Here is an 18611-nt window from a genome sequence, read left to right on the forward strand (position 1 = left end):
GGCGACTCGCCCCGCTTGGGGACGCTGCCCCGCCCCCACCCCAAACCCCTCAGCGACACCCCGGGCCAGGACGCCCTCCGCCAGCCCCACAGCGACGCCCCCCGGCCCCTTTCCCTCCCACGTCCGCGGGCCCCGCGCCTCCCGGCTCCTCAACGGGTGCCGAGAGGCGACGAGAGCCGGCGCCTGGCCCCTCTGCCCGGGTCTGCGCCCTGCTAGCCCAGCTCTGTAATCTGCGCCTCGTGAGGAGTCGAGTTGACCTGCCTGCCCTACTAGTAGAGGCGGATCTGGGTCCCGAGACGACCGGCTCTGCCCTGCCTGCACGTCCGCTTACCCCCTACCCCCGGGGCCCACTTTGAACTTCCCCGGGACTCAGGTGCAGGTCCAGCGTGGGGAGAGGAAGAAAGGAAGGGGGTGATGGCAAACGTCTCCCCTAGAGTTTAGTGTGCTCATCGTGCCAGTGCAACGCAGAGCCCCCGTTTCCCGTGAGTATCTCCACACTTTAAACAGGGTCACCCGCTCCCCAAGCCAAGGTCAAGGCCAGGTTTTCCCCACATGGGGCCCTAGACCAGGATGGAAGCTGGAACTTGCTTAGCTTGCCCTCACACCCTTCCTTGCAGCAGAACTCTCCCAAGTTGAAGAGCAGGCAAGAGGGCGTTGTCTGGCCCAGGTACCTTCCTCAGCAGGTTGTTCAAGTGTGGGGAATTGGACGTGAGGGAAAGGGGTGGGAAAAGTGCATTACAGATTTGCCTGAGTGGGAAAACTCAAGCCTCTGGGCTCTCCACCCAAAGTCGCAGACTGTGATGTTGGAGAGACAGGATTTTGCTGCTGAAAGAAAACTCTGGGTTGCTTTGTTTACTTGCCAGCTTGGTTTCCTGATAAAGATCAAGTTTAATGTTGTCACTTACTGCCTGACTTTGGGCTGTGCCTCTCTGAGCCTCAGTTTCCTCATCTGTAAAGGAGGGATGATGGCAATTCCCTTGCTGGTTGTTGTGAAGATTAAAGGATATACTGCAGGTAACACACCCACACACAGCAGGCAGTCACTGAACACATTTAAGAATTCTTTTTATAGTGCTTCACAGTTTGCCAAGTGCTGGACACCTCCTTTGCGCTGGGAATGCTCTGAGCTTCCAATCTGATTAAACCCCGTAAAAGGCAAGGCTTGGCTTTAGAGAGAGAGGTAGAAGGGGGCTCTCCAAGTGCTGTAAAGCTTAGGCTCAGGAAGGGGTTTCTGAGTGATCAGTGGCCTCTTAAGGGGACATCCACAAAAACTTCTGCAAAAGTTTGATCACTTGTACTGTTTACCATATGTGAGGAATGACGGAGGAACTTTCTGAGAGCCAGGATATGTCAACATAACTGTAACCTAGTAACCCCTTAGCTCCACTTTGCCATCTCTGTGGTCAGGATTTAATGTCCTCTATGGAGAGAGGTACGGGTGGAAATAAACTGGTTCCTCTCCTGGAAAGGGCAAAGTAATAGCTCTGAAAAGTGTTCAGGGAGCCTGCTGTGTGCTTATGCTTGTTGGAAGGTGGCACCCTCCTCAGGCACCTTTGCTTCAGTAGAAAGGGTCAAGTGCAGCAGCCCTTATGTCACGTGAACCTCAAACCTCGGTGTGCTTTTATTGCAGGGTCTGGGGTTTGTGTGTGCCTGCGTGCTTACTTAGTCCTTAAGTCCTGCAACCCTATGGACTATAGCCCGCCAGGCTCCTCTGTCCATGGGATTTTCCAGACAAGAATACTGGAGTGGGTTGCCACTTCCTCCTCCAGGGGATCTTCCTGACCCAGGGATCAAACTCAAATCTCCTAAGTCTCCTGCATTGGCAGGTGGATTCTTTACACTGAGCCACCTGGGAAGAGTGGGTCTGGGGTAGAGACAAATAAATAACCATTATGAAATGATTTGTGATAAGGCCCATCTTCCCAATTCAGTGAGCCTCATCAGCTTCTTTCCCTACCATCTTGATATAATACATCAGTGCCTTTGTGACTTTTCCTCTTTAGTTCCAGAGCAATTTAAGGGAGATAACACATGGTTTTTCTTCACCATCACATCCTGTCTAGAGCCTACCCACTAGTTTTTAAAAATCCATTCCAATAAAAAACATGTTTTACTCTGAAGATATGTCAGGTTTGCCATTTCATATTTTTGATACTGTAATTTTCTCTAAAATTTTGTGGATGGAAAAAATTATTTCAATACTTACATTCTGCATAATTTTGTAATATTTAAATTACTGGTGGTTTGCATTTTTGAATGCTGACTTTATGAAAACAGTTAGCTCATTCCCTATCAGTGATACTTCTAATTACAGTGTATAGCCAACCCCAAATGATCTCCCTTCTCTTCATCCTTTGAGATCCTCTCTCTTCCTTCATAACAGATAAGGAGGGATGTAGAGGTTAGTGGTGGAATCTAGACTCCCTCTTCAAGGAGAAAGGCAGCCAGGGCCATGGACTCTCTGACGTGGACTCCCATCTGGAATTTACTAACCTGCAGGGGACAGCCAAGAGGTAGGAAGAGAAGGCTGGGTGGACTTTAGCTCTGAGTTTTCCACTGAAGGCAAATACCTTCAGTGTTTCACCTTCACCATCAGTGTTTCACCATATTTAGGGCCTGCTGGGTGTGCGTCAGCAGTGTCTCAACTCTGGTAACATTTGCCGTGAACATCGTTTTATAGTTGATACTCATTCTCCTCTAGCTCCTCATCTAGAATTTGTCCCATTAGACAGTAATGTGTCTTGCCCTAAAACCTGTGAGTTCAGTTAACAGTAAGAACTTCATAGTGTACAGAGCTTTGTCCCTTGTGGGGACTCCATTAGTGTTAATAGGATTACCTGCAAAAAACCTGCCTCCCAATGCCAGAGACACGAGTTCAATCCCTGGGTTGGGAAGATCCCCTGGAGGAGGAAATGGCACCTCACTGCAGTATTCTTGCCTGGAGAATCCCATGGACAGAGGAGCTTGGTGGGCTACAGCCAGCCCATGGGGTGGCAAAGAATCGGACATGACTGAAGGGACTTAGCATGAACGAACAGAAGGGCTGAGAGGAGTGAGGGGGACCAACGTGCATGCCAGTTTCTTTTATGCTTTTAGTTTTAAGAGACAGGGAAATGGTCAGAACTGACCGGGCATCAAAGAACTCTCATCTTTTTGTGAAAACTTCTCACTCCTTGACAAAGCTATTTAAGTGTTTGAGATATGTAATGAGACCTTTTATAAATCTTACAGCAAAAAGAAGTTCAGTTTAAGCTCACTGCTAAGAAACAGCAACTCGGTACATTTAATAGAGATATTCTTGATATGCTTACTTATGATTTAGGTTATTTGGATCAAAGGCAATCAGTGATGAAGGTAAAATATATTGCTTTCAATTTCTTCACAGTGTACAGATTAGGGATTTGGTGTGATGGGCAATATATCATCTTTAGTGTAGAATTTTCAAGCCTATAATGCCATCTGAGGCCTAGATCAGGTGTCGGCAATCATTTTTTATAAAGGGCTAGACAGTAAATAATTGGGGTTTTGTGGGCAATGTACTGTCTGCTGCAATTACTCAACTCTGGCTTTGTAGGGCAGAAGAGGCCATAGACAAAATGTGAATGAATGAGAGTAGCTGTCTTCCAGTAAAACTCATATGGACACCCACATTCGAATTTCATGTAATTGTTACGTGTCACAAGTTTTAATTTTTTCAACCATTTAAAAGTTTAAAAAGCATATTTTAGCTCATAGGACATACAAAAACAGGCAATGGGCCAGAGTTGGCCTACAGGCTGTACTTGACCAAGTCCTGCTCTAGGTCCATGTGTATTGATTTTCTTTTCCCACTGTTCACTGGTCTGAAAAGGTGACAAGGAGGCAAATGATTTTGGTGAATGAATTTTTACCTTTTACTGGTAGCTGACTTTAAAAGACTTTTAAGAAATGGTCGAAAAGGTAAATTTTATGTATATTTTACCACGATTAAAAATAATGTGTCCGAGAGGGAAGTTTCATGCACATACATTTAGATCTTTACTAAGACTTAAAAAAAAAAAAAAAAAAGCTTTAAAAAGAAATTCAGTGTGGTTCAGTGTGCAGTACATAAAGAAAATAGAGCCTGCCTCAGAACCAGCCCAGGGTTTGTTCAGCTATGCAGATGTTGCTTGGATCAAACTGTTGAGAGATCTGTTTCTCAGAGGAAAGCCCAGGCAGCAGGTGGCACCAGCCCTGAGATATTAAAAAAAAAAAAAAAAGCCAGAAAAAAAAAAAGAGAAAACAAACTTCTATCACTTTCCTAAACAGTTGAGTTTTATTTCCATGGTTCTATCGTCATTTTTATAAAGTGGCCTTTAGAAAAACAACAATGTGTTTAGCGTGGCTGATTATTTTAAAACATTTTTGAAAAAAACAAAATGAAACAAACATACCAAGTTGATTGTATTTGTACTGTGGAACAGTTAATGCAAAACACTTGGGAGAGGCCGGAAGTTTGGATCTGCAGCTTTTGTCTGGGTTTTTGCCTCCTGAATAAGGACAACAGGAGGAAGTTAATGTGTTCCTTAGCAAGCTACCTGTGCAGGTTTTGAGGTGAGGTCTCCTCAAGCCCCCTGTCGTCACCTGGCAGGTTAGTTGCTGGCTGACTCCTGGTGAATGGGTGAGAACTCTGACTGACATGCTCCCATGTTATTTTGATCTTGAGAATCCAGCTGGAACCCAGAAGCGTGAGTCTAGGAGAGGAGCCTGCCGTCACTCTGTATTTTTCCCCTTTCTCTGTTGTCTTCAGTGTCTTCCTCTCAAGATAGCAGTGCTTCTTCCCCAGACCTCACCTCTGGGACCTTATCCTGGATTCAGATTGAACAGAGAAAGCAAAGAAGCCCTTGTAGAAATGTCAGAAGGTTGTCCCTCTTCAAAAATGGCCACTCCACAGAAACCTGCCTTTTTCTTCTCTATGGAAATCTTCCCACTCCCCACCTGCCTTTAAACCACTTTCTAGGTAAACACCTCCCTCGCCTGGACTTGCACCAGTTTGAAGAGGAATGATGTTGGGGACTAGGAAGAACTTTATAGACAAAAGATTTCGGGCCATCTCCTACACAAGGCTGCGTCTCCCTCCTACTTGTAACAGTACCCTCTCGGAGCTGCCCCTTTGCTGGGCCCAGCTTCTAGTTTCTCTCACCACTGATTTAATCCCTGGCAAGTAGCCAGAGCATTAAACTTTTATTGTTCAATTTTCCACGAGGGCGGGGTCCCACTTCTAGTGGGCTGAGGAGGCTTCCAAACCAGAGTGTCACACCACATTAGCAACTTCAGACTTTGAGGGCTGGACTTCTTTCAGTTTGGTTAGATTCTTGGTTAGAACCAGAGCAGTGTACTCACACTCAAAGTTTGAAAGCTAGGAAATAATAAAAACAGCAGAGGCAACTTTTAAAGATGATTCAGAACAGTTGTAGAGTTGACTTATAGGACTGACTCTCCCCAGTTTCTTGATATCTTCCAAACGTTAAGTGGCTGTCCATGTTCTTTGGTGTCCTGACATTGGATGAAAACATGGCGGCCAAGTAGTTCTATTCTAGAACAGTAGGGATTGTTAACCAGTATCATCACAGTATATAAATTACTTGCTGCTGTTCAATCTATAAAAATTCATCTTCAAAGAAAATTATTGGACTGGTAAAAATATTTTTAATAATGACCACAGAAGCCATATTTGTTTTTCTTTGATGTTCTTCCGAAGACTTCTTCTGGTTTTAATCAGATTGTTCCCACATAAAATACAGTGGAAATCTACAGTAATAAAATCCCTATTCCTGTGTCTATGGGGAAATAAACAGGATGGGGACTGTCCTTTTAAGGGGCTTTCCCCTTCCTTTTCCCCAGACTCAAAGCCTCTATTACTGGTGGGTGTTTTGGCATCAGTTAAGGGCCTTCAATCCTTCCCTCCCTCCATGTTTTGCTCTTTCATTAAAGTGTTTCTGTTGTCTAATTATATCCTTTCAATCAAATTAGAGACTGCAGCATCTGGTGAGGGCCATAACTGCTGCCATCTGCACCTCGTATATACAGGCCTTTTCAGCTGAGAATCACTCAGCTTCCAAATGGCAGGAAGAGATTTGGAAAAAGTTTAGTTGGAAGGGAGGTTAACTTAAAAGGAACGTCTTCAAAGGCTGGGTGCGTCTCCCTGCTTTGTGATGTGTGCACTGCCTTGCAGAACTTCATCGGCTTGGCTCATCGAAGATTCTCCTCCAGTGCTTCTGGCCAATGAAGGGTTTCTGATTGTCTTAGCTGAAATAACTAGTCCTCTCATCCTTCTTACGGGCCTGAGGGGGCCCCCGGGCTGAGCTGAAAATTTCTCCCTTGAGAAGAATCTTTTGTTCTGTGACCACTGGTTAATGAGTATGACACTCTCTGTTTATTTGACCATTTCTTCTAATTCAGTGGTTTCAACTAGAGGAGATTTGTGCCCCCGAGGGACATTTGACAATATCTGGAGACATTTTTGCGGTGGGGAGGGGGGCACTACTGGCATCTAGCAGGTAGAGGCCAGGGATGCTGCTGACAGTCCTGGAACGCACAGGACAGCGCCCCTCTACAGGATTATCCAACCCGAAATGTCAGTCATGCCGAGATTGAGAAACCTGTCCTGATCATGTAATTCTTTGGCCCTTCTCTTCTCTGGGGCCTCAGAGTAGGTGACTCTGATCAACATCTTTTTTCACTCTTAAGAAAATAGATTCTTCATCCATATCTAAACTCCTTAAGCATTTCTGTGAACAGGGCTTCAGAAGTCTCAGTGGAGTAAGGAGGTCTGTGGGTCACCGTATGTTTCCACTTTCTCTAGAGTAAGAGTGCCAGATTAAATACAGGACACTCAATTAAATTTGAATTTCAGATAAACAGTAATTTTTTGTCTCATGCAATATTTGGGAATACTTATCTTAAAAAATCGTTAGTTGTTTATCTGAAATTCCAATTTAACTGGGCATTCTGTACTTCCGTTTGCTAAATCTGGCAACCAAATTCTTGATCCATGAAACATTGCCTGAAACTTTAAACCTTTGACTAACAAATCAGTCTGTTGGCCACCATCTGTCCTCGTTGTTCTAAGTGACTGGAGGTGACAACGGAACTGAGACTTTCTTTCTGCCTCAAGCTGTCTCCATGGCCAGGATTTCTGAAACTTGTCTCTTGAGTCATATCTTTATCTTGGAACTGACTAACAAATGTTATCAAATGTCTACTGTATGCCCCGCATCTCTGACTAGGACTTGTCCCTGTGCCAAATCATAGAAAACGACAACTTTATTGCTTTGGGTTTGAATTTAAAGATGTGCTCTAAAAATACACTGGGGCTTCCCAGGTGGCTCAGTGGTAAAAGAATCTGCCTGCCAGTGCAGGAGACTCAAGAGACGTGGGTTCAATCCTGGGTCAGAAAGATCACCTGGAGTAGGAAATGGCAACCCACTCCAGTGTTCTTGCCTGGAATACTGAGCCTGGTGGGCTACAGTCCATGGGGTCGCAAAGAGTCAGACACAACTGATCACGCACTCCCCTAAAATACACTGTCTACCTGGCAGTCAGCTAGCTCCTCATTCAAGGGCTGTTGTATTTATTTGCCCACTCCATATCAACCAAGGGAAGCTGAATAGCCCAGAGCCTGGCTTCCATGGAGCATTGGCTGCCCTCCAGGATTCCATTATTGGGAAACTTTCTCACTGTCTGAAATTAAAAATTGGGCACAGGCAATACTCATGAAACTTGCCCAGAAGCCGGATTGTATCAGTTTATTTTATCTCCTTTTTAGTCTGATCGAGAACTTCAGACAGTGTGAAAGTGTTGCTCAAGTGATGGTTAGGTGAGGTGTAGATTTGAGCCAGGTGTCTCCTGTTGCAAGCAGACTCAGAATAGAAACAGGTGTATTCATTGCAAAGAGGGCTGCTCATTCCCTGTTACAAACAATTCTACCATGGATTCTATTTAAATAGCAGATTCCCTTGGTTTAAATAGCAAGCATTTGATTTTTAAATACTTTGATTTACATAAACTTTCTTGGAACTTCTCCTGGGTCGTTTCACAGTACAGCACTGACAGCCAGGGTGGAGGCCCAAACTGGTAAGGAAACCTGGGCTCTCTGAATATGTCCGTCTTGGGTTCCCCGCCTAGCCCTCCATACACCTGCTTCCCTCACTCATCAGATGTTTGCCAGGCATGTTCTGTGTGGTCTGTAGTTGCTGAGAGCACAGAGATGAGTGAACTGCTCAGGAAACTTATGGGCTAGTGGAAGCAGGGCCAGGTGCTTCTGGAGCAATTACAGTTCAAGATGATCAAGTCTTAGAAGAGCTGGGACAGCAGGCGCTGTGGGACTTGTTTTAGAGCCTGTGGTTTCCATAGGAGTGTGGTGCTGTCTCCTCTGGACCCTGAGTTTTCAATTAGTTCTCCAACATTTGTCTTATGTTCCGATGCTTTACAGTTGACTTATGATCCACTAAGTTATTGTCCATCAGAGAAGTGGGCTTTGAACTTGAAAACATTTTATTATGCTTCCCATTTTCTTCCGTGAAAACTCTAGTGTGAAATTTTATTTCAAGATGGAAGAGGATATTCATAAGTAAATATTTAAGTAGACTCACTGATGCTCAAGCATTACACTGAGAGAGGTGCCATCACCACGCTGTGATAGAATATGTCCTGCTGGTACTGGCAGAAAAGTCCACGGTTAATTAATGAAATGTTTTCCTTAGAGTTCTGCTGAGCTAGTGACTTCTGAGAGAGTTCATGCTTTCACTGAAGCTTGGCCTAATCTTTCTGTATATGTTGGTAGGTGAATGGTCATTCTTTTTCCTTTTTTTGTCGGCTGCATCAGGTCTTAGTTGTGGCACGTGAGTTACACTGCCCAGAGGCATATGGGATCTTACTTCCCTGACCAGAGACCAAATCCCAATTCCCTGTATTGCAAGGCAGATTCTTAACCACTGGACCACCAGGAAGTCCCTCATTCTTTCTTAAAAGCTATCTCCTGGTCTTCAATTTGATGCGCGTATTTGTTTATAACATCCTACAGAATGACTGTCAGTTCCTCAAGCACTACTGCATGTTCATAGTGACTCTTGCCGGCAAAAACACATGCTTCACTGACAGGCGTGCATGCTGTCCAGTGGGCCCTCCCTGGGTAAGAGTAGAGCATATTCCAAATGAGACCCAGACTGGGGACTGGAACCCAAGCAGCCCTGCATTCAGGGCCTGCTCTGCTTTGATAGTTATCTGTTTTTCAAATTATTACATAACAAATAATAAGGACCCCTCTCTGAAGTTTTTTCATGGGTCTTCTGAATTTAAACCTCTGGTCCGTTGCTTAGTATAGGTTCAGTGTTTCTTAGAACAGTCTTTTAATCAAGTATTTTATCTGTTAATGGGTTGGGAAGATCCCCTGGAGTGGGAAATGGCAACCTGCTCCAGTATTATTGCCTGGAAATTTTCATGGACAGAGGAGCCTGGTGGGCTAGAGTCCACGGGGTTGCAAAGACTGAGCAACTGAGCAACTTATTCGTCTGTTATGAATAAGCTGGAGATTCAAATAGAAGACCTTAGGTCCTCTTCCAAAAGTATGCATTCTTTAGTTAAAATAACTTTGAGAGGTACGGGATGCTATTTTTAAGCACACTGTTCCTATGAATGAAAAGGAAGATCTGAAAGATATTTTAATAGAAAAGCTACTGATAGTTTAAATAATTACAGTGATTATTTTGGGGCAATTCTACTTTGGGCAAAAGTACAGAACTACTTTTTCCTGTGGTCAGTTGAACTGTGAATACATAGTCCAAGAACATGGTACGTGAGTGTCTGTCTTGATTTTAGATGAGTGAATTTATGGTTGATTGAGTTTGATCATAGTTCTTGAAAAAGAAACTAAGGTAGATTAATTGTAAAACAACATGTTAGTATTTTCAAGGTGTCCTTTCAAAAATTTTTAATATGGGAAATTTAGAACATGTACAAAAATAGAAGAGTGTAAGGAAGTCATTATGTATCTATCTCCCAGCTTCCATGATTGTCAACCAAGGCCAGTATTATTTCATTTGTATCCCTTTGATTCTACAACTGGATTATTTTGTAACAAATCTCAGATATCATATCATCTCATCTGTAAATATTTCAGTATGTATCTGTAAAGGATAAGAACCCTTTTCAAAAACATAGTACCACTACCATTGTCACAGCTAAAAAATTTAACAATGATTTCTTAGTATCATCAAATATCCAGTCCATTAATCAGTATTTAAATATTCCTGATTGTCTCATGGGTGTTTTTTACAGTTCAAACAAGGATCTAAACAAGGTGCATTTAGGTGATCTGACTCTATTAACCTAAGTCTCTATTCACCTAGAAGTTTCCCCTTTTTTTCTTTTTTCTTTGACATATATATGTTGAAGATGTAGCTTCTTCTAAGCAAAAAAGAGCGCTTAAGAGCCTCTCCAGAGGCAGGGCCCACATGGGAGGTGAGTTTTGTTTTGTTTTGTTTTGTTTTCCTGAAGAATCGTTGCTTCCATTAGAGAAACAGAATTAGAGCATTATAAGCTTGGAAGAGACTTTTAGTCATTAAGCCTTTCCTGTCACATTACCTCAGACTTTTGCATCTCTGTCCTATTTTGTTAGAATCCTGAGATTAGGGTTTAGAGTGAAGGGACGTTGGCTCCAATCCCCTCATTTCACAAGTGAAGAAGTGGAGACCCAAATCCAGGTGATTTCTTTAAACCTCGCAGTGTCAGCTACTTACTTCGTGTCATTTCCTCTTTCTGCAAGTGATTCTCTATGCACCATGTATATAGAAGGCCTCCTCCTTCCCCACAGACTATCCTCTCTCTGGGGATCTAGATCTAGATCAAGATCTAGATCACTTGCCTTCTTGTAATCATGGGAATCCCTGCCCTTGGGGAGCCGTCAGTGTTAAAGATGTAGACTTTCTTCTCACAGGCTCAGCCCCATTGGGGTGAGAAAAGCTGAGAACCACTGACTTCCCAGGGCCACACACTTCTTGACCTCCAGGTTCCGTGTAACTGAAATAAGCATTTCTGAAGTGCCTTTGAGTGTCTTGAGGGCAAAAGATGATTTTGTCAGGGACTGCAGGCATTGAGGACCTACACACAAGTTCCCACCAGACACCAGTCTGTACTGGAAACGCACCAGGTGCGTTGTGCAAACATCTGACGACACTCTTATGTCGCCATCTAAGTATTAAAAGGAGCTTTTTCCACTTCAGCCTTGTATTTCTATAATCTACCTGCCTGCCAAACTTAATAGATACCTTTTAAAAGAACAGAAGATATTCCTGCGGAAAAATATTTTCTGCCTTATTTTAAGATGTCATAATTCAATTTAATGCTTGTTGATTCGTGTTGATTTCAAACTAGGCTAAAATCAGCCAGATTCTTCCAACATAGGATTAATAGAGATGCTGAATGGTTCTGTGTGGAACAGAAACTCGACTTTGATGGATTAAAAACGGTGACTCTCACAAAAATCACATCAACAGAGATCTAACTAGTAATTAGCTACCAGAAAACTAGGAAAATTCAAGACTCAGTATGAGAAAAAATTTCTATTTCTCAATAGTGTGGTTAGGAATGGTTCAGGGAAATAGTGTCATTAGGAATGACTTGGAGCTTCACTGAGAGCTTATTCTTCAACTTTATTAAATGTTGTTGAGGAGTAGAATATCTTTTGCTTTCCCACCACTATCTCATATATGTCAGGTTTTAATTATTTTAACAGAATACCTCATTACAGTTTTAAACATGAACTTTAAAAATTCAGTGTATACACAACCCATCAAGGGTTAAATTGCCTGAAACAAGATCTTAACTTGGCGTTTTCCTCACTTATAATAAGTACAAATATTGCATTATGTGATTTCAGTAGCATATATAAACAAAGGCATGTTTCATCACACAGTTGGAATTTTAAGAAAAGCATATATGTTTTTCGCCTTACCTTTTATCCACTGAATGCTGGAATTCAACATAGGGTTCAAACCATATATATTTTTTCCTTTTATTTATCTCTTTTTAATTAAATTTTATTGGAATATAGTTGCTTTACAGTGTTGAAAATTTCTGCTATACAGTAAAGTGAATCAGCTATACATGTACATATATCCCCTCTTTTTCAAACATTACATATTGTTTTCTACCCGAATGGTAGCCTGGTAACTGTCAACAGAACTGTAAATAGCAGAATGGTGTGCCTGTCCATCCATGACATATTGCCTTTTATAGCTATGTATTTTTATGGGATAAACTACATGATTGTGATTGTTACAGTACTTTCAAAGTTATAATAAAGTTTAATTTTTTTACACTGTTTAGTAACATAGTAATGCACTGTTTATTTACATAATAATTATTTATGGGGCACCTACTGTGTACTAGGCACTTTACTTGCAGTTCCTCTGATTCTTCCATTTGTCCCAAGCTATTAATAATCGAATCCCCCTATGTACCAGTGAAGAAACTGAGGCTCAGAGTTCAGCTGCATGCCTGCAGCTTGTAAACCACAGAGCTGAGCTCTAACTCCAGCCGGTATCATGCTCTTTCCATGCTAGAAGTTTTTCTTGCTAGAAAGTAAGTGAGAAAAGTATTTGATTTAAACTGTTTCATAACCCTGGAGATTAACATTCGTCCTGGAAGTTTACATGTGCATGTATGTCTGTTCTGTAGGTATCACTTGTTCAGGTGGTCAGAGCTGCATAGAAGGGCTTCAGGGGCTCCATGAGCACTTCTGAAACTGTAAACTGTTGTGTATGTGATGGTTGTCTGGGGAATCAGATCCCTGTCTTTCATCCTGTTCTCCAAGAGGTCTCTGTGTACGTTAAAGGATTAGGACTCCTGATCTCGCTGACCGCCCTCTTTTCAGAGATGAAGAAACTTGAGTTGTAGAAGGGATGGGCTGTGAAGGCGGTACAGCAGCCAGGTCAGAGCCAGAGCAGGACAGGCCCGTGCCCATCAGCATCCTCCTCTGATCACAAGTGCATCTCCAGTTTTTAAAAAATAAATGCCACAAGCCATACTTTGAAGGATTTTGGTGATGGAGAAAAAGATAAGGCGTTGCCAGCTTAGAAAGGCAGAATTAAGCCCGAGTGCTTCAGGCTTGTGTCTAACTTAAGGGCTGTTTTCCTTCAGTCCCCCAAAACAAAAGACTTGGGGTTCTCTGATAGAGAGGAAAGGTCCAACAGAGATGAATGGAGTGGGCTCCAGCTAGAGAAGACAGGCAGGAAATAAAGCAGGGCTTTTCACAGCTTATGATCCCTTCCTTCTCAAAACCCCTTCTCCCTTCAAGATCCCACCTCCCAGACTGCGCTTTGTCAGCCATCATGGCTGGGCCCTTCTTCCAGACCTGAAATGTGGCAGGGCTCCAGGGCGTGGCCCAGATGTCCTCTCTCTCCACACAGGCGCTGTTACCTCCACACTTCTGGATCTGGCCTTGGCTTCTTTCCTCAACCCTGGGCTCATCTAGCCATCTGCTTACTCTCTTATCTCCATCCAGTTTTCCTGTCCAAAACCAAAGCCTTGATTCCACCCACAAGATACTGTGCCTCTTGGGTCCTCCCCATCGTAGTACATGGCAGCACCATTCACCCAGCTGCCCAGGCCTACCTCCTTGGTGTTGTTGCCAACTGCTCTTTCTCTGGGACCCTGTATTCATCAAACCCCTGCCCCCCAGCAAATACTTTGGTTCTACCTTCAAAATACATCCAGAGTCCAGCCACTTCTTCCCACCCTTCAGCTGCCAGCCTGGCCCAGGCCACCCTTCTTTCCAGCCCATCATCTGCAACAGCCACCTAGGGTCCCCTTGCCACGTGCTTGGCACGCTCTTCACAGCTCCTCCTCCTCCCGGCAGCTACAATTCCGCTAAAGGATAAATCTGATCACGTCACTTCTCTGCTCAAAGCCCTCCAATGACTTCCTCTCATTCTTAGAACAAAAGCAAAAACCTAACTTATGTGGCCTTCAAGACCTTACACATCCTGGTCTTGTCTGGCCCCTCCTCTTCATGTCCCACCCACCCTTCCCCGCATACTCACCCTACTCTGGCTGGGTCAGAGGAGCGGCCTTGCACTTTCCCAAAGAGTCTATGCAGTTTTCCGGGTCTGTGCCTGCCATGCCCTCTACCCAGAAAGTCCTTCTTGTGTCATTTACTGTTTGCTTCCTCTTCTTGTCCTAGTACCCACCCTAGTATTCTGATGAAATCAAGATGCACACAATTGTAATCCAGGGTGTTCACGTTTGTTTTTCTTGTCCCCCTGCACCCCACCCCCACCCCCCGCACACACACACACAATTGACATGCACTGGGCAAGTCTGCTCAAAAAATAATTGTCAAATCTGGTAACACTGCCTCAGTTTCCCTAGTGTAATTAAGAACAAGACTGGGTCTGGGAGAAGCAGACTAAAGCCAACAGGCTTGCTTGTACCCATCCCATCTCTCAGATGCCACCTCATCCCGTTCCAGAGGGCTGGCCCTTGTATGGATGGCCACCACGTTCTTCTTCTTCAGATCAAGTCATCAGGGAACACTGACCCACTGCCCTGCAGATTGCTGTCTACTGCTAAGGCTTTCCGTTGGTCAGCCCACATTTCTGGCTCCCAAGCCCCTCCTCAGTCACTTGCGATAGGGGAAAAAGATTTCTAACACATAGAAATTAAGATTCTAGTAACTGGCAGAGATTGGCATGATGTTCTTAGAATCATCACTAGGGCAGATTTTTAGGAATATAGGTTCCCAGGTCCTGCTCTAAGCCTGAGACTGGGTAGGGTTCTGGTGTGACGAGCCCACATGCACACACACACGCACACACACACACACACAAGTCTCCCTCTGTCTCCAGCAGATCATATATATTCCTAGTGATGATAAGTGCTACGAAGGAAACAAATGAACGGCAGAGAAACGAGTGGAGATGGTGGGGAAGGGTTTTCTGAGGAGATAATGTTTAGTCTGTGATGGCAAGTATTAGGGGAAGAACTTTTCAGGCAGGAAATAGCATGGTGTGTTTATAGAATTAAAAGCAGAAGAATGTGGCTGGAGCACAGCAAATGACGAGGGGAGAGCTTGGTCGGTGGAGAGAGGGCCTGGGGCGACGTCTCACGGGTTCGCAGACAGGGACGAAGGCTCTGGGTTTCATTCCCAGTGCTCACATCTCTCTGGGAGTTTTGAGCCCTGTGTGGAGAACAGGTTGTTGGGAGCACGAAAGTGGATGCTGTGGGACCCGAATCGGACTATATTGTCCTCCCATGGCGAACGGGACAAAGGTGACGGAGAGGAGAGGGTAGTTTCAGGAACTCGTTTGATAGAAGTCCACAGGACTCACCTGTGAGAGGAAGCAGGGTGAGGGAGAGCGGGAAAGCACGGGTGAGGCCAAGGGGTTGTCAGAGGCAGCGTAGGGTGTGAGCCTGAACCTCAGTCGCCTCATCTGCAAAGTGGGGGTGTTAAGGCCTCCGGGCTGGGCTGGTGATAAGCTGATGTAAAGCACTTAGAGCAGAGCCTGGCACTCAGTAGAACCCCATGTAAACGTCAGCAGTGATGTGGATGGTGGTGATTCATCCAAGGTCGCACAGCTGTTAGGCATCAGGTCTGGGACCAGTGGATTTTCTGCTATACTGAGCTGCCTCCTTCAGTTACCTTTGAACTTTTTAAATTCGTGCACACTCTTGGTGGAGGGTTCGGTTGACTCAGAACATGACAAGTCACCCTTCTCACAACGTGTAGGTGAAGTGCGAGGTGTCCTGTGCAGCCTGGGGTTCCTGATTATTTTGGCTGTCCATAAAAACATGCCATTCTGGGCAAAACCGCCCCAGATTGGGAGAGGAAGCTGGTACAGGAAGAGAGATGATCTGCGGGTAGGTTTCAGATACGTTTCAGAGTATAGACCTGCCCGTGTTATGCACATGCTGAGGCTGGAAGAGGAGCACGCCCCACATTGGGAGCTGGAGGTGTGAGTCCTTCATGCCGGAAGTTGTGGGTCAGCACATGCCAGGAGAGGGAAAGGAACAGAGCCAAGAATGTTAGCGTAACTCCCCCAGATTGTCAGGTTCCTAGGGATACATCTTAAAGAAGTGTTTGAAGTGCTTCTATCTGTCAGTTTCAACTAAGCTAATTTTCGGAACTCGCTCTTTGTACCGTGCCTTTCTTGTGAACCTCTGCGAATGTAATGCATGCAATATGTGGGGGAAAATCCTCTCAGCCGAGGTTCCCATCCAGCCCCCACCCCTCCCCCACAAAGTCTGAAAGGCAGATTTTAGAAGCACAACTGTTGCACCTGCAAGGGTTTTGTCTTCTTATTAAAGGGAACTCAGACCATGTTGAACGTGTCCTGTAGGAAGGAATTTCAGAAGGAGGTGAAAGAAAATGCCAGCTCAGCGCCCACTCCCTCCTGTTGACTGTCTGTTTTGTGGCACCTCCGTCTCAAGCAGCATAGGGAGGACTGTTCTTCATTACCAGGGAATGTGAGTCATTCCCAGACCCGTGTGATTGGGATTCCAAAGCGTTGCTGTATCCGATGGTCTTATTAAATCCAAGTGTCAGTGCAGCCTTTCAGCCGTAGAGGAGAGCTCAGTTAGAGCTGGTGCCCTGGTTCCAGTTACCACACAGAGACGCTGGCGGCGCAGTGACCCCCTCTGAGCACCCAGAGTTCCTCATGGATGGCTCCCAGATTTAGGGGTTTTCCCGGTTCACTTCATGGGCTTCAATACATTTCAGCTCCCTGTTTATATCCTAGCTGGGATCTGTATACTTTCGGGGAAAATGTCCTTGTGTCTGCAGACAAGCAAGCGCCAAGAGGAGCCTGGGCTTTGGAGGGTACCCAGTCCTACCAGTGCTCAACCCACTGTGTCTCGGATCCAGCAAAATGCTACCCATTTCCAGCTCCATCCAAACAAAACAGGACATCTAGCACAGAGGGAGGAAGCTATAGATGTTGCCAGAAACTTAGTTTGCTCTGTCTTTTCTTTTTCCTAGAATGTTTCACAGCCAACGGTGCAGATTACAGGGGAACACAGAACTGGACGGCACTGCAAGGTGGGAAGCCATGTCTGTTCTGGAACGAGACTTTCCAGCATCCTTACAACACTCTGAAGTACCCCAACGGGGAGGGGGGCGTGGGCGAGCATAACTACTGCAGGTAAGACCCTCCTCCGGTCTCTTCCCGCCTTGCTCACGACTAGGCAAAGCTTTGTCTTCCTTTTGGCCAACTCAGAAAGCCTTTCTTGTTACTATTTTAGAAACGTTTCTCGCAAAACTGCGTGCGCATGTGCACACAAACACACACACAAACACAGAATCTCTTTTCAACTTGGGGCTCTTTGATGTTGGTTTGCAGAGCTCTGCTTTCCTGTCTGATCACTTCCATGTCTCTTTGGGAGGGTTTCCTTTGTTGGCGCTGCCACCAGAAGACTCAGCTTCTTAAGCTGCCGTGGATGTCATGGGAAAGTGGAGCACTGTCTGTGGCCCGAACTTCCCTCTGCTTCTGAGCTAAGGAAGATGCCCTGTGTTGTCCCACATCCTGCCAGCCCAGGACCACCTTGCTCTGGGAGCACCTGTAGCCAGCAGATTTGTGCTCTTTCTTTCCTTTCAGTATACTCGGGTGTTTCTTTGCTCTTTCACCTGCTGTCTGACCCTCATAGGGGCTGAACTCCATGGTGCTTCAAGTGTGTACTTGTGATTGTCAGGGGAGATGATCCATGGCTTTGATCAGATTCTCAAAGTTGTCAGTGATCCAGATCAGCTTGAGAGTCACTGGTCAGTAGGGACCAGAGCACCTTTGGTTATAGCTACGTCTTAGGTATTTATATCCAGGGTCCTGGTTACGTGACTCATGGTTCAGCCACGTGCTGAATTTAATCATTATTAGGACAGGTACAAAGGCAGCCTCTTAAGCCACTGGGGCAGGGAAAAACGATCGCTGAGTTACTCTTTGAGCCACACACTCTGCCCCCAGTTCTAGCAGAATGTTGGGATCTTCGCACTGTTGACCCAGCTGAGACAACATATTTATACCTATACTGCACGGGCCCCAGTGTTTACCTGCTGCCCTCCCCAGGTACCTTTGCCCACATCTAGGACCCTTGGGCTTATCTTGAAGTCTCCAGGCCTGTAGTCCGTGTTGTCTTCATCTCTTTGCTTCATCTTGATTCTAATGGACACCAACTGGCCATTCCCTCATAGCTACTAGTGCACTGTTTTTTAGTTTGCTTTTTGATTGCTGTTTTTTATGTTACATTTTATTTTTTGTTTGTTATAGAAGTGTTAAAAGTTTATTAAAAAATTTCTCAAACACCACAGATATATATGCTGTTGCTGCGGCTGCTAAGTCGCTTCAGTCGTGTCCGACTCTGTGCGACCCCAGAGACGGCAGCCCACCAGGCTCCCCCGTCCCTGGGATTCTCCAGGCAAGAACACTGGAGTGGGGTGCCATTTCCTTCTCCAATGCATGAAAGTGAAAAGTGAAAGTGAAGTCGCTCAGTCATGTCCGACTCCTAGCGACCCCATGGACTGCAGCCCACCAGGCCCCTCCGTCCATGGGATTTTCCAGGCAAGAGTACTGGAGTGGGTTGCCATTGCCTTCTCCACAGATTTA

The 18611-nt window shown here is 45.1% G+C and overlaps 1 protein-coding gene across 1 annotated transcript in view; it reads left to right on the forward strand.

The window, feature by feature from the left end:
- KREMEN1 (kringle containing transmembrane protein 1) overlaps positions 1-18611 on the forward strand; it is a 54368-nt gene that overhangs the window by 2575 nt on the left and 33182 nt on the right. Inside the window, exons 2-3 of the mRNA XM_010828861.1 lie at positions 435-482; positions 16994-17156. Coding sequence (XP_010827163.1) covers positions 435-482; positions 16994-17156 — 211 coding nt within the window. The remainder of the gene's footprint in view (positions 1-434; positions 483-16993; positions 17157-18611) is intronic.

The sequence above is a fragment of the Bison bison genome, unplaced genomic scaffold (genome assembly GCF_000754665.1).
Source record: "Bison bison bison isolate TAMUID 2011002044 unplaced genomic scaffold, Bison_UMD1.0 scf7180017864495, whole genome shotgun sequence".
In the NCBI taxonomy this organism is placed as follows: Eukaryota; Metazoa; Chordata; class Mammalia; order Artiodactyla; family Bovidae; genus Bison; species Bison bison.